At 51.9% G+C, this 21,840-nt stretch overlaps 10 protein-coding genes across 10 annotated transcripts; 4 read left to right on the forward strand and 6 right to left on the reverse strand.

Annotated features, from left to right (window-relative positions):
• Positions 1-238: 238 nt before the first annotated feature.
• On the forward strand, positions 239-2,409 carry BO95DRAFT_374832 (putative topoisomerase family protein TRF4; the record flags this gene model as incomplete). Its single annotated transcript, XM_025583118.1, has 3 exons — positions 239-1,008; positions 1,065-1,755; positions 1,807-2,409. The coding sequence occupies 3 exons, from the start codon at positions 239-241 to the stop codon at positions 2,407-2,409; spliced, it is 2,064 nt and encodes a 687-aa protein (XP_025437231.1).
• A 705-nt stretch (positions 2,410-3,114) lies between these two features.
• BO95DRAFT_292869 (D-arabinose 1-dehydrogenase (NAD(P)(+)) ARA2) lies at positions 3,115-4,769 on the reverse strand. Its single transcript, XM_025581724.1, has one exon. It carries the CDS (start codon positions 4,605-4,607, stop codon positions 3,357-3,359), a length of 1,251 nt encoding a protein of 416 aa, XP_025437232.1. The 5' UTR covers positions 4,608-4,769; the 3' UTR covers positions 3,115-3,356.
• An 823-nt stretch (positions 4,770-5,592) lies between these two features.
• BO95DRAFT_424192 (import motor complex subunit PAM16) lies at positions 5,593-6,203 on the reverse strand (the record flags this gene model as incomplete). Its single annotated transcript, XM_025584662.1, has 2 exons — positions 6,089-6,203; positions 5,593-5,997 (listed from the first exon to the last, which is right to left on the reverse strand). The coding sequence occupies exons 1-2, from the start codon at positions 6,089-6,091 to the stop codon at positions 5,593-5,595; spliced, it is 408 nt and encodes a 135-aa protein (XP_025437233.1). The 5' UTR covers positions 6,092-6,203.
• A 241-nt stretch (positions 6,204-6,444) lies between these two features.
• Positions 6,445-8,922, forward strand: BO95DRAFT_447636 (PEX28-32 family peroxisomal membrane protein). Its single transcript, XM_025587670.1, has 3 exons — positions 6,445-6,710; positions 6,810-8,014; positions 8,073-8,922. The coding sequence occupies exons 2-3, from the start codon at positions 6,833-6,835 to the stop codon at positions 8,706-8,708; spliced, it is 1,818 nt and encodes a 605-aa protein (XP_025437234.1). The 5' UTR covers positions 6,445-6,710; positions 6,810-6,832; the 3' UTR covers positions 8,709-8,922.
• Positions 8,923-9,047: 125 nt separating this feature from the next.
• On the reverse strand, positions 9,048-10,877 carry BO95DRAFT_374844 (Zn(II)2Cys6 transcription factor; the record flags this gene model as incomplete). The annotated part of the gene is made up of 3 exons (XM_025583119.1): positions 9,048-9,546; positions 9,635-10,702; positions 10,756-10,877. 3 exons carry the CDS (start codon positions 10,875-10,877, stop codon positions 9,048-9,050), a joined length of 1,689 nt encoding a protein of 562 aa, XP_025437235.1.
• Positions 10,878-11,921: 1,044 nt separating this feature from the next.
• On the forward strand, positions 11,922-14,726 carry BO95DRAFT_447638 (amine oxidase). Its single transcript, XM_025587671.1, has 4 exons — positions 11,922-12,409; positions 12,471-13,050; positions 13,107-14,015; positions 14,094-14,726. The coding sequence occupies exons 1-4, from the start codon at positions 12,065-12,067 to the stop codon at positions 14,324-14,326; spliced, it is 2,067 nt and encodes a 688-aa protein (XP_025437236.1). The 5' UTR covers positions 11,922-12,064; the 3' UTR covers positions 14,327-14,726.
• BO95DRAFT_447639 (putative cyclopropane-fatty-acyl-phospholipid synthase) lies at positions 14,507-16,745 on the reverse strand. The gene is made up of 4 exons (XM_025587672.1): positions 16,570-16,745; positions 15,962-16,448; positions 15,144-15,895; positions 14,507-15,089 (listed from the first exon to the last, which is right to left on the reverse strand). Exons 1-4 carry the CDS (start codon positions 16,672-16,674, stop codon positions 14,880-14,882), a joined length of 1,554 nt encoding a protein of 517 aa, XP_025437237.1. The 5' UTR covers positions 16,675-16,745; the 3' UTR covers positions 14,507-14,879.
• Positions 16,746-17,743: 998 nt separating this feature from the next.
• Positions 17,744-19,608, reverse strand: BO95DRAFT_447641 (uncharacterized protein). The gene is made up of 3 exons (XM_025587673.1): positions 19,180-19,608; positions 18,872-19,108; positions 17,744-18,822 (listed from the first exon to the last, which is right to left on the reverse strand). Exons 1-3 carry the CDS (start codon positions 19,418-19,420, stop codon positions 18,065-18,067), a joined length of 1,236 nt encoding a protein of 411 aa, XP_025437238.1. The 5' UTR covers positions 19,421-19,608; the 3' UTR covers positions 17,744-18,064.
• A 261-nt stretch (positions 19,609-19,869) lies between these two features.
• On the forward strand, positions 19,870-21,221 carry BO95DRAFT_447642 (tropomyosin). The gene is made up of 2 exons (XM_025587674.1): positions 19,870-20,509; positions 20,583-21,221. The coding sequence occupies exons 1-2, from the start codon at positions 20,208-20,210 to the stop codon at positions 20,743-20,745; spliced, it is 465 nt and encodes a 154-aa protein (XP_025437239.1). The 5' UTR covers positions 19,870-20,207; the 3' UTR covers positions 20,746-21,221.
• BO95DRAFT_436435 (rRNA-processing protein RRP17) lies at positions 21,079-21,818 on the reverse strand (the record flags this gene model as incomplete). Its single annotated transcript, XM_025585233.1, has 2 exons — positions 21,079-21,600; positions 21,639-21,818. 2 exons carry the CDS (start codon positions 21,816-21,818, stop codon positions 21,079-21,081), a joined length of 702 nt encoding a protein of 233 aa, XP_025437240.1.
• Positions 21,819-21,840: the final 22 nt, after the last annotated feature.

Consider the following 21,840-nt stretch of genomic DNA (forward strand, 5'->3'; position numbering starts at 1 on the left):
CGTTTGGTTCCCAATTTACTCCCACTCACTTACATGTCCGCTCACCTACCCACCTACCGCCTTCCTGAAATAGGCCGATACGATGCGCTCCCGTCCGCTTCCTAAAGAGACGGAAAAAAAAAGCCACAATGAAACCGACGGATCGAACACGGTAGAACACGCGCCATCTCTTTCCTTCATTCACTTCAAGGTCCAGTCGCGTTTCGTCCCTGAGTATTGGGCTTTTTCTTTCATCAACATGCCGCCGGCCTATGAGTTCCGGGGAAATGATCGACGGTCATCGTATCGCCCCAAGCAGGAATTCACCTTTCGTTACCCGCGTCCTGGTACCTCCGAGCGTCCGCTACTGAGAACCAGAAGAGAAGCTACACCAGAGCAGCTGCTAGCACAGGGATCGTCGGACAGTAAACCTGGCTTGAAGTTTGCTTCCATAGAAAACCTCAGCGACAGCGAAGAGGCGGATATGGACGTTTCCTCTGATGACGATGCGGATGCGACTCATCCACGCAAGAAACGCGCGATCGAGTCCAACAGTACCACAGATACCGCCCCTCCTGCGGCGCCCACTCCCCGATGGTCCAACCCTGATCCTTATACTGCGCTGCCTCCGCCCGACGATAGTCAGTCAAAGCGAGTGGATGTGGTCAAATTAATCCGCAAGGCCCGGATTGCTGCGACCGCGACCCAGACCGCACAGAAGGATGCAGTAACTACCAACGAGGACTTCATCTCACTTGGTGGGCTGGGTGGTGATGAGGATGAAGACAGGAACCCCCCGGAGAACGCGCCTACCGGCCCGAAGCGTCAGCTTGACGGAAGAGATTCGGCGCTGGGCAGTCGAAAGAGAACATATGATGACGAGTTGAAGGGCATTTCGAAGAAGACCGGCAAGCCACTGAGTCGGTTCCATAATGATGGCTCGGTTACTGATGAATGGAGGGTGCGCCCACTTCAATCGGGTGCGCCCTGGCTACATCATATGGCGCCTACCTTACACTTGGGTACCAGGTGGGTGCCGATCTTCAATCTAAGTAGGATATTGCCTTCCGCTGACTCTGCGACAGATTACACAACGAAATATTAAGCTTTTATCACTGGGTGAAGCCGGTGTCTTATGAGCAAATCGTGCGAGAAGACTTGGTATCTAGACTGCAGACTGCATTTCAGAGCAGGTACTACGGTGTGCAACTGCGTCCCTTCGGTTCCTTTGCGTCCGGCCTTTATCTTCCCACTGCGGATATAGATCTGGTCCTACTTTCAACGAACTTTATGCGCCATGGGATTAAGACTTTTGGCGAGCGGAAAGGTCAAATCTATGCGTTTGCTGCATTTCTGAAGAACCAGAACATAGCTGTTCCCAACTCAATTGAAACGATCGCTCATGCTCGTGTGCCCATCCTCAAATTCGTGGACAAGACTACGGGTCTCAGAGTTGATCTGTCCTTTGACAACGACAGTGGACTGGTTGCCAATGAAACCTTCAAGCAGTGGAAGGCTGAGTACCCCGCAATGCCCGTTCTTGTGTCCGTGATCAAGCAGTTCCTCCTTCTTCGAGGACTCAATGAAGTGCCTACTGGTGGATTGGGTGGATTCTCGATTACTTGTCTTGTTACAAGCTTGTTGCAACACATGCCTTATGGTCACTCGGCACCGAACCTAGGCAGCATGCTCATGGATTTCTTTGAATTCTACGGCAAGCATTTTGACTATGAAAACGTTGCCATCCGTTTCAACCCGCCCAGTTACTACAATAAGGTAAGTGCCTTTACAACTAGCTGAACAACAGAGCTGACGGTATGGCTCCAGAAGGTCTACGGCTCCCGAGATAACAACCCTCGTCTCTCGATCGAAGATCCAAATAATGCCGATAATGACGTTTCTGGCGGCACACGAGAGATTGCTTTGATCTTCCGGTCTTTCGCTGAAGCTTACAGACGGCTCAAGGCGCGAATGATCACAAATGCCAGGTCAGAGGATCCCAAGGCCAGCATTTTGGAAGCCATCATTGCGGCAAACTACGACGAATATACCGAGCAAAGGTGGCAGCTGCGCCAGATCTTCGACAATGATCCCCGCTTCGCTCAACTCCATCAGCCTCCCACACCCCCACCCCCACCTCAAGGCTCACCCCCGGCTAATACCGCCCCGCCACCACCCCCTTTGCCTCCCCATTCCCCTCCGCACGTGAAGGAGAAGGAGAAGGAGAAGGTTACTAAGCTGCAAAAGAAGCAACAAGCGGCGCGAGATCGTGCGGCACGTCTCAGGCGACTACGACCAGACCTTCCATCTGTTCCCAGTTCCATCACCAATGAGCAAGCATTGAGTCTTGGTGGGTATAAGACCCAGTCAGACATGGATCGGGATCTTATGCAACGCGAGAAAGAGTCCAACACACCTAGCGAAGACTAAACCCATAGCATGGTATAGTCGAGCGCATGTTGTCTGTACAATTCCTCATGATTCATCGGCAAGTGGATCGATGTCATATGCTTGGTGATGACGACGATGTATTCCTCATGGTGGCATTCTCCTGTTATCTATTCTACTTGCGTCTTTTTGAGCGTTAGATACCCCAGTTATGTAGACTTGGAAGGCGTTATGGGAGGAAGTGCTTGGGCTGGGCTTTTGTTGTCTCTCTGTGGTCCATGGGAGTATAAGGCTGCGCCTGGGGGTTCACAGCTTGGTTCGCGGTTCTCATTGATCGAAATGTCTGATGGGGAGATCTTGGAGTTTCGACAGGGCTAACATGTGTGCAGAATTACTGACGTACTTGCCTCAGCCGATTCGCAATGGGAGATATCCTGTCTTTTCGCTCTGCAATGAGGTCCTTGTCACACAGACCAGGGGCTCTCCTTACCGAAGCCGAAATTAGGGGCAAGACTTGTTCAGTGTCTGACTGGCAGGCAATACGCTACTAGCAGCAGCAATGAGTTAGAAGCAAATCGAAATGGTACAGCCGAGGAGACTCTTTTGTGTCTCTGGTTCTTTCTACACACTCCTTTCCCACCTCTTTCTCATCAAGGAAGCGCTACATGCGAGTCCTTGGGGAGGATGCTGCGGGTTGAAGGAGATGTGGACCAGGGCTTGCAAAGGAATCTAGAAAGACCTGTCCAAGATTTGGTCACTTGAATATGCAAGTGGAAAGGCGGCAGATACACCATGAGCCATTTCAGATTATCGTTCGAATTCATGAAGGATACATGTAGGCAACCCGCCCGAAGCCCCTGTCGGATGGGGAATGCGTGGCAGCCGGGCAGACCGATTAGTTTCCATCAGAATCACTATCGTGAATCTGATGAGAAGACCAAATCGCTGTCTCGACAGGCGGCGTCGCAGAATGGTTTCCATCGCCCCGACTAATTAGCCTCCGCAGCAGTATCTTCAGCTTTCTCAAGAGATGCCAGGTGATCAGCAGGCAGAGTATTGACGAAGTCAGGTCCTGGGCTGGCCCACGTGTAGTCCACCCAGTCCGGGCCGAGGATAGCTTGGATCCGCTGCGTCAGAGATGCGATGCGGTGCCGACGATCCTGGGACCAGTCCGACGGGGTCTGCTCCTGCTTCTGCTGCTGCTGCTGCTGCTGCTTGTCTTGACCATTCTCCAGTCCATCAAGAATACTTCGCCACACGCTCAGCGTCTCATCCAACTCATTCACATTGCTGACGCCCATCACGCTGACGCCCAGTCGCTCTCCAGTCCCATTAGAAGCCACAGAGACCAAACCAGAGTCAGCGGTAGGGGCCCGCGCAAGAGGCGGCCCCATCGCGCCAACCTGAGCCCCGTCGCGCAACCATGCCTCCAATGCGAACCTAATGGCGATGACTTCCAACTTCTCCGCCTCCTGGGTGTTCGCCCACGCGCCCGCTGTCAGGACGGCATTCCGCAATCCATCCGGGGCGGGGTGGAAATCCCCCATGCTCCCAATGGGGACGCCGTCCCTCCTCAACAGACCCATACCCAGCGGCGACGCATTGGGCACCACGTCCACGCCGGCGGCCACCAGCCTCGGCAAGCCCTGACTGCGGAGCCGGGTGTTCTGCAGGGTGAAGTTGGCGTACGACTGCACGAGATCCAGGGGCTCGCCGGTCTCGCGCAGCACCAGCTCGGCGATCTCGCACAGCACGTCGACCGGGTAGCCCGAGATGCCGACGTAGCGGATGGTGCCCTCGGTGTCGCGGATGCGGCGCAGCTCGCGCACCGCCTCCAGCGCCTCGGCGCGCGACACGAACTCGACGTCGTGGCAGTACACCGCGTCGAGGTAGTCGGTGTGCAGCCGCCGCAGACTCCGGCGGATGCTGCGGCGGATCCACCGCGGCGAGTAGTCGAACGACGAGGAGGCGATCCGGCCCACCTTGGTGAGGATCTGGTAGCTGTGGCGCGGGAATGCGGCGCGGACGGCCTCGCTGGCCAGCGCCCGCCCGAGGAGCTCCTCGGCCGGGCCGTAGTATGGCGACGTGTCGAAGGCGCGCACGCCGTTGGTGAGAGCGCGATGGACCAGCTCGGTGGTCGGGAGTGCGTACGGGTCGTGGTTATATTGGGAGTTGAATGTCGCCGTGCCCATGATCAGGGGCGGCAGATGCGTCGAGAGGGGTGTCGAAGGGCGACCCATTGCTTCTTCGTTCCTTTCGTTCCTTCGTGTCTGTCTTATCCTCTAATGGTAGAGATTGGTGAGAAAGTTGGAGGAAAGAAAAGGAAGTGCAGTGTCAAAACTCTGGGAATTTATATAGCCTGAAATAACCAAGTGAGGGGAAGATGGAAAAATACGTTGCGGAGATAAGAAGGCGCCGACGCGGGGACGGGAGGGAGGGGGCAGGCAAACATTTCCGACACAACCCACAACCCCGGAGAATTGTCCCTGATCTCATGGGTCGTACATACTTAATACACCTCCTGGGGGTTACTGAGAGTAGGTAAATCGCACTAAAGACTACAGTAAAGCCGTGAGGTCTATGTTTCTTGCAACGTTGCTGGACTGAGAGACAGGAACAAAGCATGGATCTTATTTATACATATGCACGTTGTGGATGGTCGAATTACAGCCACATAAGCCATCGCCTTTCAGCGCTCGAAGTACAGGAGGGGAGAATCAACAAAAGAGGAACAAAAAGCATACGAGGCGAGCAAGGACCACTCTGACCCTGTCGGCTTGAAGTCCCACCTCTTCAAATAATGTACACAACAAATATCGTTTCGGACCCGATGCATCGAGAGGTAACAGTTGTCCGTCTGAAAGGTTTGGCTTCAGTAACAGCAGTACCCTTCTGTCACTCAAGTGCTGGGTCCGACACGGGTGGGCGCGACACGTCAACGAAATCGAGGGAATCTAGAACAAGTCTTCCAATCCAAAAAAAAACCTTGGATTCACCAAAAACGCCATGCTATGCTGCGAAGAAAAAACAGACACCTCGGAAGCGGAGAGAGGAGTCGGAGTAGGTCTGCAAAGTCTCAAGACCGCTCAGTTGAGGACGATTGGCATGATCAAGCCTTCTTTTACTGGCCTCGGAACCGATCGAACGCGTGGGGCGGAGGGAACCGGGAGGAGAGAGGGCTGATTCGAGATGTTGAAGCTTCCCATTGTAGTAGCTTTAAGCTTTTCACCGATCCTTATACACCTTGGGCTTCCAGCCCTCCTGCAGTTCCTTCTCCTGGGCGGCATGGCGCTCTGCTTGTCGGACCTCCATCTCTAACCGCTCACGGGCACGAAGAATCTTGCTCTGGAGGTAAAAGCTTCCGCCCTTCTGAGGATCGTTCATGTCGAACAATTTCTTGAAGCGCTCCATCACCTGCTCCAGGTTGGCCTCACCACCCTGTGGGGGTTTGACATTGAGGATCTTGCAGGCTTCGTCGAGGGTCAACCCAGGAGTGGCCCCGCCGCCCACTTTCTTGCCTGTCTGGGCAGCGTACTTGGAGGAGGCCTGAGCTTGCTTGTAGGCTTCGGCGAAGGCGCGACCGAAGACGCGGGCGCCCGTAACGACAACTTGGGTGACGATGCGATGGGCCTAGAAGATAGCGAAGAGCGGGAAATGTCAGTCTGGAAACAGAATAATATCAGGAGAGCAAGGGGAAAACAAAACTTGGCCGACCACGTACCATGATGCGTAGTGATAAAAGCCGATCTAGTGGAGGGAGCACTCGTGGGGGGGATTGAGGTGAGAATTCGTTGTCTGGTCTGGCTGAAGGGGAGTTTGAGCCAGGTTTGGATGGCAATGGAAACAGACAGAGAGGGAAAATTTCGGCGGTTGGTTTTAGTCCGAACCGGGGAAGTGCTGGAAGTGCTGGTGACGTCTGGTATGTTACAGTACAATACGGCTCATAGTTACAGTGATACAGTACCCCGTACAATCGCTCGGTCAGAAGTCCCTGTCACATGTTCCCGACCAGACAACCAACATATGGACTACGACTTCGCATTATTTGGAAAAAGGCTTCAATTCGAACTTCTTCTTGTGTGCTTTCCCCGCAATTTGAAGAATGATGGATCGGCTTTCCACTTACTGAATACTAATTCTACCTACCGCCCCTGCTGGAGCTTCTCGCCTGTCCCTTCTCTTCTCCTATTTCTTCTCCCCCCCCCACCCGCCTCCTTCCTCTTCCTCTTCTACTTCGCCGTACTTGCTCGTCCTTGCGACCTCCTCACTTTCTTCTCCGCTCACCGCCCGCAATGCCCTTGGCGAATGCATATGACGTCTCTGTTGTTGGATGGCAGCACTCGGTATGTAAGACATTCAACGCATCCTCAACGCTCCTCAAAGAGTCCTCGTTATATCCCTCTCGTGTCGGCCGTTCACCAAATACTGATATGCTGGGATAGAAGAACTTCCGTGGATAGATTCCATGGCCCCGTCATCTTCTTCTGCGCAGGACCATGCTGACTCTCAGCCTCCGACGGTCGCTGCTTTCTCTCCTACTACCATCTCCGGCTCATCATTAACCTCGAGACAACGCTCAAGTATAATTGTACACCGCAAGTCCCCTCTTTTAGTCGCCACTCCGCCTCAGATAACCCGCGCTTTGGCTTATTCGCACCCCTTTATTCTACCCTTAAATAAGCTCGTGGGCTTGCTCACATGGACAACTGGGGACGGATGGCAGAGCTTCTTACTTGTGGCCGTGTTTTGGACCCTGGTCCTCTATGGCGAGGTCATCATCTTGTGGACAGGGCCACTCTTGCTGGTGGTCGGACTCATTCTGGGCATGTACTGGAGACGATACTCGCCCTTGTCCTCTAGGGCTCACATTGCTGAGAAACAGAGCCATCAAAGAGCCATATCTGACAGCTCTCCTCATGGCAACGAGACCCTAGATGAGATTGTCGAAACTCTGAGGACATTCACAACTCGGTGCAACATACTGCTGGAACCCCTCGTGGAGCTGACCGAATTCTTATCAACGCAAAGGACGGCTACATCTGCCACCACCCGGCCAGCTCTTACTACTCTCTTCTTCCGGATCTTATTTGTGACGCCTCTCTGGATTGCTTTAACCCTCCCGCCATTGTATTTGATCACCACTCGTCGTGTAGTCATGATTTTTGGCACTATTCTCATCACCTATCACTCCCGACCGGCAAGGGTCTGTCGAGTCATTTTATGGCGTTCATTGACCATCCGCAAAATCTGTTCCATGATTACTGGACTGTCTTTCTCGTCGGATGTGGAAAAGACATTATCGGCCGGAATGCAAAGTCACGGGCATGCGGTGAACATCGCCACGAGACGCCGCGGGGATTCCTCCGGCGTCCGATTCACATTCATCATCTATGAGAACCAGCGTCGCTGGCTGGGCATTGGGTGGACTTACTCTCTCTTCCCCTCCGAGCGTGCTGCTTGGACCGACGAGCATCTGAATCCGGTACCTGCAAAGGACGAATTTGAGCTGCCTGGCGTTCAAAGTGGGAATGCACAGTGGCGGTGGGTAGATGGCAGCGAGTGGCATATCGAAGGGGCCGATGACCAAAATGGACACTCCGATGCCAAGTCCTCTGACGGCGGGGGGTGGATCTACTACGACAACAAGGCAAGTTTGGTTCCTTGGACTCGATTCCAACCCAGGCAGTCTAGCTAATTTTCTGCAGTGGAATGAGGGTCGCCGTGGCCAGGACGGCTGGGACCGATACACCCGTCGTCGGAAATGGTGTCGCGACGCTGAACTCGTTGAAGTGCCTTCTGCAGCAGCCGAGGGCACATCTACAGCAGTGACATCCGGTCTGTCCCAAGCTTTGGAGGCAGAGAAACAGAAAAAGAAACCAACCGGCACCGTGGATGCGCATCCGGCGGATAGTAGCGGTGGATGCGATACCGATAGCCTGGCCCCCTCGACCTCCTCCAAGTCACGGAGACGCCAATGGTTCGGGAGCACGAAGAGTGTAAGCGACATCAAGAACAGCAGCTTCTCCTCTGCTCCACCAACCTCCACCAACAACTCCTCCGTTGATCTTGGAAGAATAACGTCTGCCAATAGTACCAATCCACCACCATCCGGGAGAGCCCCTTCCAGGCCGATTAACATCTCCCACTCTCGAAAACTGTCCAACTATTCCGGCACCGCCAGTTACAGCAGCAGCCAGGGACCAGACGGTAGCCTCCGAGAAAAGGAAATCACTCGAGCGCAGGATCAGCTGGATCGATGGGCTGCCCGAGCGGCAGGAGGAACCGAACGGGCAGAGCGAGAATTGGGGCTAGGCGACGAGGTGAATATGGGATTGAGCTGATCTCACTTTACAAATCCGTTACGAAGCATCGTGCACAGACCTTTCAGATTGACCATTGAGTGAAGCATCTGGCTTTTTATGACGCCCATTAGTTGAGTTTGGGCCTCTTTGGCGCTTCGACCATCTTTGTCCTGTACTTACGCCACGACGACATGAAGATACCCTTACAATTCTAGCCAAATATAACAATCGTGCTGGTGATTCAAACTTTGGCGTCGTCGCCCATCATCATTCTATCACCTGGCTAAAAGATAATCGTATATGCCTTGGACTCATAAAATTGTTCATTATGGGCATACCTCTCCGCCTCCGGAGGTCCATACCCTCTCTAATCCCATATCAAGCGAGTATGAGATCCCACTGTAATTGATCCAGCAAGTCCAGCCAATGCACTCCTTCCATAGCCCATAGAGCTTGTAGCATCTCCTTCGCTCGTTTAACATTCCCAATCCCGAAGTTGACCTCAAGGCTACTCAAGCATGTCATGATAAGCTCTTTATCATCGGGTACCCTGATCTCGCAGCCCGCGATGAGCAAAGGAAATGTGAGCGCCGAATATTCGCAGTGGGCATCGAGGGGTGAGGCCGTTCGGATCCTGTCCAGAAGCATCTGCAGGGCATCCGACCTCGTCATAGTGATCAAAGCTGACCAAGGGCCTGCAGTGAAGATGGTTTTCATACCCTTGCTCATCTTCTCCAGTATTGAATGGAGGTAGATGTATGCCGCATCGCGGAAACAATTTGCGACCATGCGGAGGCGACAGAGGTTCATTTCTGTGATGCCCTCGGGAATGATGTACCTTATGTCCTGATGCGTCCAATCATGCAGTAGGGTATCACTGGGGGTATGTATCAGCTATATATGCACGTCTGTGGGGTCGAAAGTATGACGGGTGGGGAGAGGCTATAGAGAAGTAGGCGGCTCACATTGCATGAATCTCGATTCCCAAAGCTACAGGGTCATGGCTCAGGGAAGGTAGATCAGCGATCCTCGCGCAGAGTTTGACAAGATCTTCCGCGTAGCCAATGTATATATCGAGCTTGGTGATCCTGACGTCCTCCATATCAAGCATGCTGGAGGTGATTTGCTTGCGATTGCTGATTTTAGCAACGTTATGAGCATAAATGTAGCTATTCTTTTTTGTCAGTATGGCCTTTTTCTCCATGAGACTGACGACATACAAGCCCATCAGGAACTCTCGGGTATCATGATTCAAAGCCCCAAACCCACCCCGTGCAATGACTAGCTTCTGAAGAGCATTCAGATGCGCGACCCACTGCTTAACGCTTCCACGGACAATCTCGTATTTGCAGAGTAAAGCCACCGCGAGAATAGCTTCATCAGGAAATCTTCCAGTGGGATACTCTGAGAGCACAGATTGCAGCCCATTCAGGGTTTGAATGTAATACATTGTAGCAGCAGTTTGGGCTTCTGAATGGGCAGCTATTCGATTCGCACAATGCGTCGCTGATACTGCGCATAAGGCTTTCATAAGGAGCGAAGATGATAGGGCCCGAGGAATGATCAGAGACCGCAAAGGGTTGTCGGCGCTCTCAAGGTTTGCGAGTAACTTGGAGCCGAGCTCCATGTGGTATTGAAGATAGTGCGTTTCTGAGTGCGAAAGATGACTGAGGGATTTACAGGGTGTGAGTGTCATTATAGAGAGGCCACCATTCTCGGCAGTGGTATGTGCTGGCATCTGGTCAACCTCATCCATAGTGTCATCGACGTTCGATAAACACGTATCGCTATCACCGGAATCTGAGAATGTGGTAGGGGTAGTTGGTTGGTAATGTAGCCATAAGGAGCTTGAGCATGGGGAGCTCGCACTTGCTCGTCCCAAGGAGGATGAGGAAATGGAAGACGATGTGCTAAGTCTCCTGCGCTTTGTTGGTTTTGTTTGACTGAAGACCTGTGCTGACGGGTTCAAGGGCTCTGCCCATATTGAGCCATATCCCTCACACTGTAGCCCTAATCTAGCACAGCTACGACATCTGATAAACGAGTTCAGTCAGTGACAAGGAAGGTAATCGACCACTAGACATACCCAGGCTTAGATTCGTCACATCTTTTCCGGCGACGTTTACATGTCAGACAGCCAGTGCGTGTCCATTTCCCGCCCTCTCTCCTGCATCTCCTCTTACTAACGACCTGAAATTGTGCCTCCATTGGGTTTGCAGCCGCGTGAGGTAGTGGTCGGTCTCCAGTCATAGTGTCGTCCCACATTATGAGGCTAGCATGGGCGAAAACCCGAGGACCGATAGGAATGAAACGCTGAGCTTTGGCGGTGTACTGAGTAAATGAATGTTGTACAAGTTCTATGTCAGAACTGGTCCGATTGATTTAGCAGGGAGAGAATCCCCACAAGCACGTATCAAATACTCGTATGGACTCGCTCTTTGAGGCACAAGATCTAACCAATGCAGGTAGCATCGAGGCTAGTATCTTCAGATTCAGATACTGATCGAAAGTGGCGAGGGGGTGACAGTGAGCAAGAGTAGTGAGTTGAGTTAGTTATGGATTGATGACACGGCGGAGATGGATTTCCTTGATGGCACTAAACTGGAAAGGGTAAGTGATGCGCCCACGTTATCGCCTGGGCTTTCCCCTCTTGGGATTGCCAAGGGAGACCCGTGACTACTGGGTGGACAGTACAGTACAGAAGGTACCTAGTACTGCGTAAGTACAGCGGAGTACAGCCTGCTCAGGGAGAATTGACGCTACTCATCACCAGACGAAGATAGTGGCGTCGGCTCTTTTGATTTCCCGTAGTAACGTTAGTACGGAGTATACTGGTTGTAGACTGGGTGTAGTTACGTAGTCAGTAAGTAGACTGATAAGAGCGCCAGATAAAGGAAAGAGTGGGACGAACATTTCTTATCGCCTCTGGAAATTCTCGCACCCCTCGGGCTCCGAAGAGCATCATGCCAGGTACGAGAAACCATACCGTGTGACTAATGAAATTGCCGTGTATGATGATGATGATGCTCATCCTCGCAGTCTATGAGTAGCTGGAATAGCCGCGGTGGGGAGAGCGAAAGAGAAGCAAGAAGAGCGATTGAAGGATGATGTTTCATCGGCGAGATGAACGCTTCCCCCCACTTCCCCCCACTACCCCCAGCCTACTTTCCGCTTTAGGCAAGTCCATCCAGACTCTCCCATGGTCAATAATCTTCAATCTCCTTAATGTGGAAGCTCTGGATCAACTCAACGCTACTACAACTATTGCTGCTGCTGCTTGCGAAATGTGGAAAAAGAACCTTTGGAACTACTTAAAGGCCCTTCAATATCCTCCTCCTCCCTCCCTCAATGGTCAAACCAGTACTTTTCTTCTGGTTCCTTAATACAACCCCAAGATGTCTCTCGCAACTGAACCTAGCCCTCGATTGAGTGCATCGAGTGGCCCTCATCCCTTCGATCCAGTCACTCCTCGAGAAATCAGACTAGCGGTTCGAGTTTTGGAAAATGCTTTCGCTGGTGTCAAGCTTCGCTACAATCGGATCGATGTTCACGAACCCATCAAGCATGAGGTTGTCCCATACATTGAAGCCGAACGTCTAGGACAGCCCCTACCGCGCAAGCCCACCCGCCTCCTATACTCATACTTTCATCGCCTCGATACTCTTCAATGTTGCAAGGCGCTCATCAATGCTGACACCGCGTCAATTGTCTCGACTAAAGTGCTCCCCAAGACCGTTCAGGTATGCGCATCATCATTTACGATAATCTTTGTATTGAGCACTGACATTGATGTGCATACAGCCTCCCGTCGATATCGATGAACTTGCTGTGATTGAAGAAGTCTGCATGAAGCACCCGGCTGTGCAGGCAGAGATCGCGAAGCTTAAATTGCCCCCGGGAATGGCTGTGTGCAATGATCCATGGATGTACGGCACTGAGAACCAGACTGAGACACGTCGGATGTTCCAATGCTTCATGTACATGATGGAAGTCGACCACCCTCAAAATAACCACTACTCCCTGCCATGCAAGTTCTCTCCCGTCTTCGACGCCTTTACCCACGAATTGATCCGCATGGACTATCTACCAGGAGGCGATGATCATTCATTCACTGAGACGCAGCCTTGGAAGCCTGTCAAGGCTGTGCAATATGCTCACGATCTCCTTGATGAGCCTGTTCGCACGGATCTCAGACCTTACATTGTCCAGCAACCAGAAGGTCCCTCTTTCAACGTGGACGGCAACTTTGTTTACTGGCAAAAGTGGCGTTTCAGGGTCGGCTTCAACAACCGGGAGGGTATGGTTCTGTACAATGTCACATATGACAATCGCAGTGTTTTCTACCGTCTCTCGGTCTCGGAGATGACGGTGCCCTATGGAGGTGGGATTTAACCCCAACGTACCTGTTCAAAATTATCGCTAATCTGATCCGCATAGACCCTCGCGCCCCTTATCACCGCAAGCAGGCCTTCGATGTTGGCGATGTTGGTTTCGGTCTCAACGCCAATCAGCTCTCGCTCGGCTGCGACTGCTTGGGCCACATCAAATACTTTGATGGCTACCGAGCCGACTCCAAGGGCAACCCAGTCCTGTTAAAGAACATTATCTGCATGCACGAACAGGACAACGGTATTCAACATAAGCACACCAACTACAGAACTAATGCGGCAACGGTTGTCCGCAATCGTCAGCTTGTTATGCAGATGATCTGCACTGTTGCTAACTATGAATACATCTTCGCCTACATATTCGATCAGGCGGCCAACATCGAACTTGAAGTCCGTGCTACAGGCATTCTGTCTACGGTACCGTTTGATAACGAAGACGGCAAGACTGTTAGATGGGGTACAAATGTTGGCCCCGGTGTTATGGCTCCCTACCATCAACATATGTTCTCGTTCCGGGTTGATCCCGCCCTCGACGGCTTCAAGAATACCGTCTTCTATGAGGACAGTGTCCCCTTACCCGAGGATGACCAGAACCCCTATTTTGTGGGATACACTACTCAGCAAACTGTCATCAGCAAGTCCAGCGCCGCAGATCTTGATATCAGCCGAAGCCGAGTTTTCAAAATTCGCAATGACAGCAGCATCAACCCTATCACTTACAAGCCCGTGGCATACAAGCTCCACGCCGCACCCAGCCAAATGCTGATCCAAAGCAAGAACTCGATCGGACATCAACGGGCTGAATTCGCTACACGGCCCATCTGGGTCACAAAGTACCGGGACGAGGAGCTTTACGCGGCAGGCGAGTTCACGAACCAAAGCCACCGCGCAGACGGCGTAGAGGCATGGGTCAAGAGAAACGATCCAACCGAGGATGAGGACGTGGTTCTCTGGCATAGTAAGTTCCCCCTCCCATGTGTATCGCACCACCTTGAGAAAGTACTGTACAATGGACTAACATGCCATCCTTCCGTAGCATTCGGACTGACCCACAACCCCCGCATTGAGGACTTCCCCGTCATGCCCATGGAACGTATCAGCGTCATGCTGCGTCCCGACGGCTTCTTCACCAAGAACCCCGCCGTCGATGTGCCGCAGTCATCTCAGGCCTTCAACAAGTCAACTCTTCACCCGGAAGCAGCGGCCGCGGCGTCTTGCTGCTCGGGTGCGGGAGGCAGCAAGGCGAAGCTGTATAAACGACTAGACTGAGAAACGCCCGCGAGCATGGAGGATGGCCCTTTTGATCTAGACTTTCGCCTTCATTGGCGAAAGCATTGTATGATTCATGACTACACATACCGCCATCTGGCGTTTCGAGCAATGTAAATAAGAATTTCGTTTCCCGAATGTTACAACTAAGCCTTCGACGCTTACAGATTTGAAGAAGTCAATATCCGTCTTACAACCACAGTCGCATTCATTTGTGTCTCATTAATACATGCTGTTCTGACTTGAATCACACAGACTCTGTCTGAGCCAGACTGGTTATATAAATCAGAATCATTGTACGTAACTAAGTTCGTCATTTCTGTGAACCCCGCCCACACATTCGTGTTTCATAAACAGAACCCTTATCAATCTCCAAACCATTTTCATTTCTTCACCTCATTATTCCTTAGGTCTCCACCTTGAAGAAAATCCATGCGACCATATCCATTTTCGCCAGGTCATTCAAACTCTGCGTCTTCAACAACCAGAAAACAGGAAATATGTCAAGTCGAGGCACCAGAAGGGCCTACAGCATAAGTGTTGGAGTACCCCTTCAAGCCTTCTTAGGCACGTGAGCGCTGGGGACAACACCGTGGCCAACATTGTCGATAGCGGACTGGCGGGCGCCGGTGAGACCGAACTGACGATTAATGCCCTCGACACGGTGAGTGGAGTTGATGTTCTTGACAAGAGTAAGCTGCCAGCAGGTAGCTCCACCCTGGCGAGAGGTGATGGTAGAGTAAGCCAAGAAGTACTCCCAGATCTGCAAACGCTGGTCAGTCATGTGCGGTGGTGATCATTGAGGAGAGTCACGAACCTTGAACCATCTCTTTCCGTACTTGGCCTCGACCTTGTCACGGTTACCCATCCAGTTCCGGTACCAGCGCCAAAGGGTGGCAGAGTAGTGGACGCCAATGGTGTCGACAGCCTTGATCTCAAATCCGGCAGCCTCCAGTCGATCAACGACAAAACCAAGGGGGGTGCTAGCGTCGGCTCCGGGGAAGATGTACTTGTTCATGAAAAGACCCCAGATCAGATCCTCATACTGCCAGGACTTACGCAGACCAGCAATCTGAAGGAAGAAGACACCGTCATCATCCAACATTTCGTAGACCTGAGACAAGAAAGTAGTGAAGTGACGAACGCCGACATGCTCAGCCATTTCCAAGCAGGTGATCTTCTTGTAACCTCCGTCCACCCGGGGGGCGTCACGGTAATCGAGGCACAGGATACGGCTCTGAGATTCCTCAACACCAGCATTGCGAAGACCCTTGTTACCCCAAGCAGTCTGGTTACGACCGAGGGTGATACCAGTGACCTGAGCGCCATAGTGAACCGAAGCATATTTGGCCAGAGTACCCCAACCGCAACCGAGGTCGAGGACGGTGTCACCGGGTTGAATGCCAATCTTTTCACACACCACAGCCAGCTTGTTGTCCTGAAGCTCCTCAAGAGTCTCCTCACGGTTGATATCGCTGATGATTCCAGAGGTGTAAATCATGCGAGGACCCAGGAACCAAGCATAGAAGTCATCGCCACGATCGTAGTGGTCACGAACCTGTTCCTCATCTGATTGACGCATCTACAGTCAGCAACCTAGTTTCCCCGAAAATCAAATGACGCCTGGTCACTTACCCTGGGAACGAGTGTGCATGATCATCTCAGGAATGAAACCGAAGAGGAAATGCTTGAAGAGACCCATGGTGAAACGGAAATTGGCCCAGTCGTGACGGAACTCGAGGGCTTCCAGGGCGTCACACTTGAAGTCCACCTCACCGTTGAAGTACTTTTCATAGAAAACCTCCATGGGAATCTTGCTCTTGCCACGATAGGCAGCGCGATCATGCTCGCTGTGGAAGCTGAGGTAGTACTCGACGGGGCGACCGGCATACTTGGCCTTTTCGTTCTTGCGGGGAGAGATGGAAGAAGCTACAGACCAAAAGGCCATGAGAATGGGGATAGTGGTGAAGATAGCAAAGAAGATGGTGGTGTAGAAACCACCGCCAACTTGGCGAGCGAAGTACCATGGGATCAGCAACAAGAGGGCGAACAACAGAGTGTTGGAGAAGCTATCGCTGCCGGAGGAATCGGCCGGTACAGGGGCATTTTTAATGGCCGGGTACTAGGTAACAGGGAAACCATTGACAGTCAGTGTTTGATTTCCACGGCTCTGAGGTCTCATTGGAATGAGAAGAACAAGAATTGCCAGAGGATAAAAGAAGGGAGACAGCAAAGCGACTCACGGAGGTCGTCCGCACACCACAGTCATCAGCGGGAGTGATGCACGAGGCGGGAGGAGTTTCGATGTACTCGAAGTCCTCAAGGGACTCTGGATGTACAACCGTCATGACGGAGGAGACGAATTGACAGGATGAGGGGGAATTGAGAGAGAAGAGAGAAGAGAGGAGGGGAGGGGGGGGGGGGGGGGGGGGGGGGGGGGGGGGGGAAGGGAAAGAAAAGAGGTGGAAAGAGGAAGAGGACGAAAGGGAAGGATGGAAAAAGAGGGAGGGAGAGCGGCGAGTGCCTGGACGGCAGCGGGAGTGGATGTGGATGGATTGCTAGATTGGGGAGGAGCAGCATCGGATCCCTTTCATTCCAATTTATCACTCGACTCCATATGGTACAGATTGTGTACGTGCGTCTCTACATTACACGTCAAAACAATTCTTAAATTGGTCTTTCACCAATTGGTAGCCATAAGCTATGCTTAAAGATGGTTCTGCTTGGTAGTTACCAATTGTTGAACAACAATAGTCAGATGTATGGATAGAAGCTCCAGGTACGGAGTACAACATGTACAGTGCCTAAGTTACGCCAAAGATAGCTTGACTTCATTTGGGTCTAGTGCTTCGTCAGTTGTTCTAGGGCTGTTCGCAAGGGTGAAAGAGAATGAGAAAGAGAGAGAGAAGCGGTGAGAAGAGGCTGGTGGTCTTCTAAGGTCTAATCTAATGTCTTTGGTGAGGCTAGACTGTTGCAAGCTCCTGGTCAAGGTACACTACCAATACTAGGTAACTATTTATTATTATTATTATTATTATTATTATTATTGCTCCAATTATGCGCCCGGCAGGGAAATCCGATGGAGATTGAGGTTCGGGACCCAGACCTATGCATCCACGGTAAGCACACACCGTCACACACACCGTCACACCCTGCTGAAACGCTGCCAGGCGAATAACCAGCCGCATCGTATTCTTAGTAATGGGTGTCGTGGCCACTCAAAGTGCTTCTCCATCATCTGATGACGACTGATTCCGAGGATACCGTGCCCATTCAGATAACATTACTGTACATACTTTTTTTTTAGTATGTGCAGTAGTCAGTTACTGTACATAAAGATTACTTAAGTCGATGCATGCTGGATGCACCTAATGCTACTATGTACATGCTACTCGTACTCAGTAACTTAAAGGCCTGGCCTGTCGATCTCTTTAGCTCCCATTTCCCCGCGTCATAAAAAAGTCTCATAAGCTAAATGCTGCATGTAATCATAATCATCAAATCACTTCATACAAAACGCCCCTGGAAACCTTCCACGCTGCGGTCTGCACGTGGATTATTTGCCCACCATGGTTTGTTCAACAATAGAATCGCATCAACCACAGAGTAGAAAGCAGACGGACCAAAAGCAAGCACCATCTGAAACACCGTGCACCCACCGAAACAATAATAAACCCACCCAGACACCGAAGCCTCTCCTTGGAATGTAGGCCTTTGTTCCATTATGCTAATCTGCTCTCACAGCGTCAATTGAAAATCCTGAGCTTCCACATCTTCATTGTAAACTGGAAGGTCCTCTTCAGCAACCAAGATGGGAAGTCCATCGGCCAAAGACAACGTGCCAGAAGGATGCAAGTAAGTCTCTGGAGATAAAATGCCCTTCGGGGCCAGGTCCTGCTCGACGGGGGTAGCTGTTCTGCTACTCATCTTAGATGATACCTCGCGGCCTCGAGTGTACCCCAGAGTCGTTTTGGAATTGGCTTCAGCTGCGGTGTGATGCATGCTTGACGGGTTGTCCTGGGCTCGGGGCGTTTTGGTAGGAAACAAGGACGTGGCAATCCTTGCCCTTGGTTTGGCCAAAGCAGCTGATCGGGTGCGGGGAACCGATCGGTATGTCCCCGAGAGGGCGGTAGCGGCATCACGAGCACGTACGGTGGAAACATTGCTGGTGCTTTTGGTAAGGCCCGCAGTCGCTCTGGTACGGCGGGTTCCGACACGGCGGTTCACCGTCTCTTCCACAGCAGGCTCCTCCAGTTGTTCTGTTTCAGACGGCTCTTCGAAACTGATACTCTCAACCTGCTTCAGGATCATATCATCGATTAGTTTGTCACAGGCTGCCGAATCTTTCTGGAATTTGCGCTCTCTTCTAGTCAATCCATCAGGTCCGATTTCATTATCAGCCCCATACACGCTTTCCAACCCGCGTGCAAGGTTCCTCCCTTGAAATTGAGGGAACGTGGTATCGTAGGTAATTTCCTCAGGGTAGTCCGGAAGATCTGCTGCTGTTAGATACCATAGATTGGTACTAGTAAGTGAGTAACCAACCTTTAGGCTTGGGCGGCATGTACTCAATATCGGGAACGTCATCCTGCATATGCTTGGTGTGTGTTTCTGGCTGCGCCTGTTCGATGAAAGGGGAGAACTTCTTCACCCTCTGGGTCGACCCCCTTTTGAGAGACTTCTCTGGCTTTGCGGTGCCTCCGGGCGGGGCGGGGGTCTGTAGGCCTCTAGCTTTGGCATTGGTGGTTTTCATGCCCAAGGGGGCGCGTTGACGGGGGTCAGCTGGAAACAAAACGCGTCATATCAGTACATGGATCAGCTTCTGTTGTAGGGATAAAGCATCTCTACCATACCTAGTGGGGTCATAAAGGCATCTTTGATGCTTTCCTTCTGTTTACCTGCTCCCTTGACAGTCTTTTTTCCGAAAGCCAGCGGATCATTTTCGTCGTTCAATGGAATCTTGAAGGGCGTTTTGGGTGCTCGCGCTCCGGGTGTCTTCGGCTGTAGGTGTCTCAAGCCCTGATTCATGGGTTTTGATGCGGCGACCGTTTGGTGATTATGCACCAGGTTCTCTTGGTCGCGAAGAGCCAACATGGCGGCGGCTTACGAGTCACGACAGCGCATTCAAAGGCGAGAACCCGGATCGGTGTGAATCTGTCAAGTGTCGAATACGAAGACCCTTGCCAGCAACGAGTCTGGGGCAAGAGATGGCTGTCGAGCAGTCGAAGTGGTTCTAGACGCGGACATGACGAACAGCCAGGATGGGGGGGGGGAGGAGGAGGTGAGAAAGGGTGTTTGCGAGGCGGTTGCCCGTGGAGACGGGGCTGGTGAAAGGGGAAAGCCACACCGTGGTTCTACGGTCGCCTGCCCGTCAGCCACGGCCCCTATACCAGATCGGCTAAGACCCAACCCGCTAGTTGTGCTAGCGGCTGACCGCCAGCGCCAGGCCAGAAAGTCAACCTTACCTTAAGGCCTCCTCCTCCACTTCCCTTTCTTTCCTCCCTATTATTCCCATCTGTCCAAACTATCTTCTTGCATCAATCACTTCTCTGTCCTCTTTCCCTGGTTTGTCGCTGAGCGAAAGCCTGTTGTTGCTGCTTACATCCTACTCTCTTCCACTTCGTACATATTTCCTCGTTGCAAATAACTTACTTAAAATGGATAAGATTAAGGAGGTGAGTGTCAACCTGTCCCCCTCTTACCCCCCCTGTTGGCGGGGTAGCTTACAAGCTGCTGCCCCAAATGTCCACATGCACACCACCTATCGTCCTTGCCTCAAAATCTTGATCCTGCATATTTCTGCTGCAGGATAGTTCTCATAAATGGAAAAAAGCAAAATAAACTTTCCTGAGATGCACACTGACCTTGGCTGGTCTAGAGAATGAACAACCTCCGCCTGGAGGCTGAGGAGGCTCAGGAGAAGGTCGAAGAACTCAAGACCAAGGTGAAGACGTTGGAGCAGGAGAACTTGGCCAAGGAGCAGGAAATTACATCCCTCAACCACCGGAACCAGCTTCTGGAGGGTGAGGTGGAGAAGCTTGAGACTGCCCTTAAGGAGGCCAAGGACGCTGCCAACCAGGGTGCTCAGCACGATACTCAGAACGAAGCTCTCCAGAGACGTCTCCAGCTTCTGGAAGAGGAGGCCGAGGATGCCGACAAGAACTTGCGCGAGACGAACGAGAAGTATGTACTACCCACACCCTTTGCCTATATAGATGAGGGGAGGTTGATGCTGACTACCTTGGTACTTCTCAAGGCTCCGCCAAACCGACGTCAAGGCTGGTCACTACGAGCGCAAGGTGCAGGCCCTCGAAGCGTCTCGCGACCAATGGGAGAGCAAGTATGAGGAGATGGCTAAGAAGTACGCCGAGCTGCAGAAGGATCTCCACGAGCTCGAGGTCTCCATTAGCAATGTCTAAAGGCCAGGGTGGCGCAGAATACCGGCAACAGGGGGCCCCAGCTTTTTTTCCTACATATACTATCCTTTTAGCTTTCTATCCCTGCACACCACAGCCTGATTTTTTTCGTTCCTGTCGGCAGGAAGCGGCTTTGGCAGTCTCTGTCCGTCTTGTCATCTAGCTGGCTTTGTTATTGTTCCCATCAACCGGTTTTCCGCTCGTCCTCGCAACCTTGTCTATTCTTCCACTCGACGTCAAACATTTCATCGTTGCCAGAAGGTACATAGAGTATATTTAATAGGAGTGTCCATGTGCATTATCACCATTTGTTGATTAAACTCAAGTCAAGTCCACTCACGATCGCTCGCGTCGGGCGTTTGCCTTCCTCGATTTAGATGCGCGCTCCTTCATTCTGGTTACCTTGCGCTCTTCCTTGCTTTCGTAACGGAACTTTTTCTTCTTCTTCTTGGGCTTGTTGTCCGCCTTTCGCATCTTGCTTTGTTCGGCAGAGGGGTTGGGATCGGCAGTTGCTTTGGAGCCTGCCTCCGATTCTTCGTTTTCAATGTCTGATTCGTCGATCGCTGATCGCAAAAGTCCTTCTTTGGAAGTATCCATTTCCTCTACCGTCACCGTCGTATATTTGTCTTCGTCGATATATTCAGCTTCGTAGTCGACGGCGGGGGGTTCCGTGAACCCCTCCCAATCCTGATCCTCAACATCCTCGTCCTGGCTGTCCTGATCAGATCCATCGCTGCCCTCTTCCGCTGCCTGCAGCTTTTTGAGCTGTCTCTGATGTTCTTCGATTGCACGTTGGAAGCCAGCAGTGCGTTCTTCCCGAATCTGAGTAGGCGTTGCAATTAGCCTTGGTTGAGCGGCCTTCCACGGCGATTACACACAAGCATAGTAATCCTTACCCTCTTGCGCTCCTCTCTCTTCATCTCTTTCGCTTTCTTGATTGCCACTTCTTGTGCATGTTTGATTCTTTGTTGCTTCCGCTTGCGAAAGCCTGTAAGAAACGATTCGCGGTCAGCAGCGTCGAAGTTGATCTCCTCGACTTTGCTGGCGACCTTTCTTCTTTTGGCTTGAGGACCCATTGTCGTGGGTGGCAATGGGTGT

Source organism: Aspergillus brunneoviolaceus (assembly GCF_003184695.1).
Source record: "Aspergillus brunneoviolaceus CBS 621.78 unplaced genomic scaffold BO95scaffold_93, whole genome shotgun sequence".
In the NCBI taxonomy this organism is placed as follows: domain Eukaryota; kingdom Fungi; phylum Ascomycota; class Eurotiomycetes; order Eurotiales; family Aspergillaceae; genus Aspergillus; species Aspergillus brunneoviolaceus.

What these genes read in the sequence shown, in the direction of transcription:
- BO95DRAFT_292869 (XM_025581724.1), bottom strand. Translation starts at nt 4,607, where the DNA reads ATGGGTCGCCCTTCGACACCCCTCTCGACGCATCTGCCGCCCCTGATC.
- BO95DRAFT_447636 (XM_025587670.1), top strand. Translation starts at nt 6,833, where the DNA reads ATGGCCCCGTCATCTTCTTCTGCGCAGGACCATGCTGACTCTCAGCCT. An exon ending in GGATCTACTACGACAACAAG is followed by an intron (nt 8,015 to 8,072) that starts GCAAGTTTGGTT and finishes AATTTTCTGCAG; the next exon opens with TGGAATGAGGGTCGCCGTGG.
- BO95DRAFT_447638 (XM_025587671.1), top strand. Translation starts at nt 12,065, where the DNA reads ATGTCTCTCGCAACTGAACCTAGCCCTCGATTGAGTGCATCGAGTGGC. An exon ending in GATGACGGTGCCCTATGGAG is followed by an intron (nt 13,051 to 13,106) that starts GTGGGATTTAAC and finishes TGATCCGCATAG; the next exon opens with ACCCTCGCGCCCCTTATCAC. An exon ending in GGACGTGGTTCTCTGGCATA is followed by an intron (nt 14,016 to 14,093) that starts GTAAGTTCCCCC and finishes ATCCTTCCGTAG; the next exon opens with CATTCGGACTGACCCACAAC.
- BO95DRAFT_447639 (XM_025587672.1), bottom strand. Translation starts at nt 16,674, where the DNA reads ATGACGGTTGTACATCCAGAGTCCCTTGAGGACTTCGAGTACATCGAA. An exon ending in GTGGTGTGCGGACGACCTCC is followed by an intron (nt 16,449 to 16,569) that starts GTGAGTCGCTTT and finishes CCTGTTACCTAG; the next exon opens with TACCCGGCCATTAAAAATGC. An exon ending in ACGGAAAGAGATGGTTCAAG is followed by an intron (nt 15,090 to 15,143) that starts GTTCGTGACTCT and finishes CAGCGTTTGCAG; the next exon opens with ATCTGGGAGTACTTCTTGGC.
- BO95DRAFT_447641 (XM_025587673.1), bottom strand. Translation starts at nt 19,420, where the DNA reads ATGTTGGCTCTTCGCGACCAAGAGAACCTGGTGCATAATCACCAAACG. An exon ending in TGCCTTTATGACCCCACTAG is followed by an intron (nt 19,109 to 19,179) that starts GTATGGTAGAGA and finishes TTTTGTTTCCAG; the next exon opens with CTGACCCCCGTCAACGCGCC. An exon ending in CATGCCGCCCAAGCCTAAAG is followed by an intron (nt 18,823 to 18,871) that starts GTTGGTTACTCA and finishes TAACAGCAGCAG; the next exon opens with ATCTTCCGGACTACCCTGAG.
- BO95DRAFT_447642 (XM_025587674.1), top strand. Translation starts at nt 20,208, where the DNA reads ATGAACAACCTCCGCCTGGAGGCTGAGGAGGCTCAGGAGAAGGTCGAA. An exon ending in TTGCGCGAGACGAACGAGAA is followed by an intron (nt 20,510 to 20,582) that starts GTATGTACTACC and finishes GTACTTCTCAAG; the next exon opens with GCTCCGCCAAACCGACGTCA.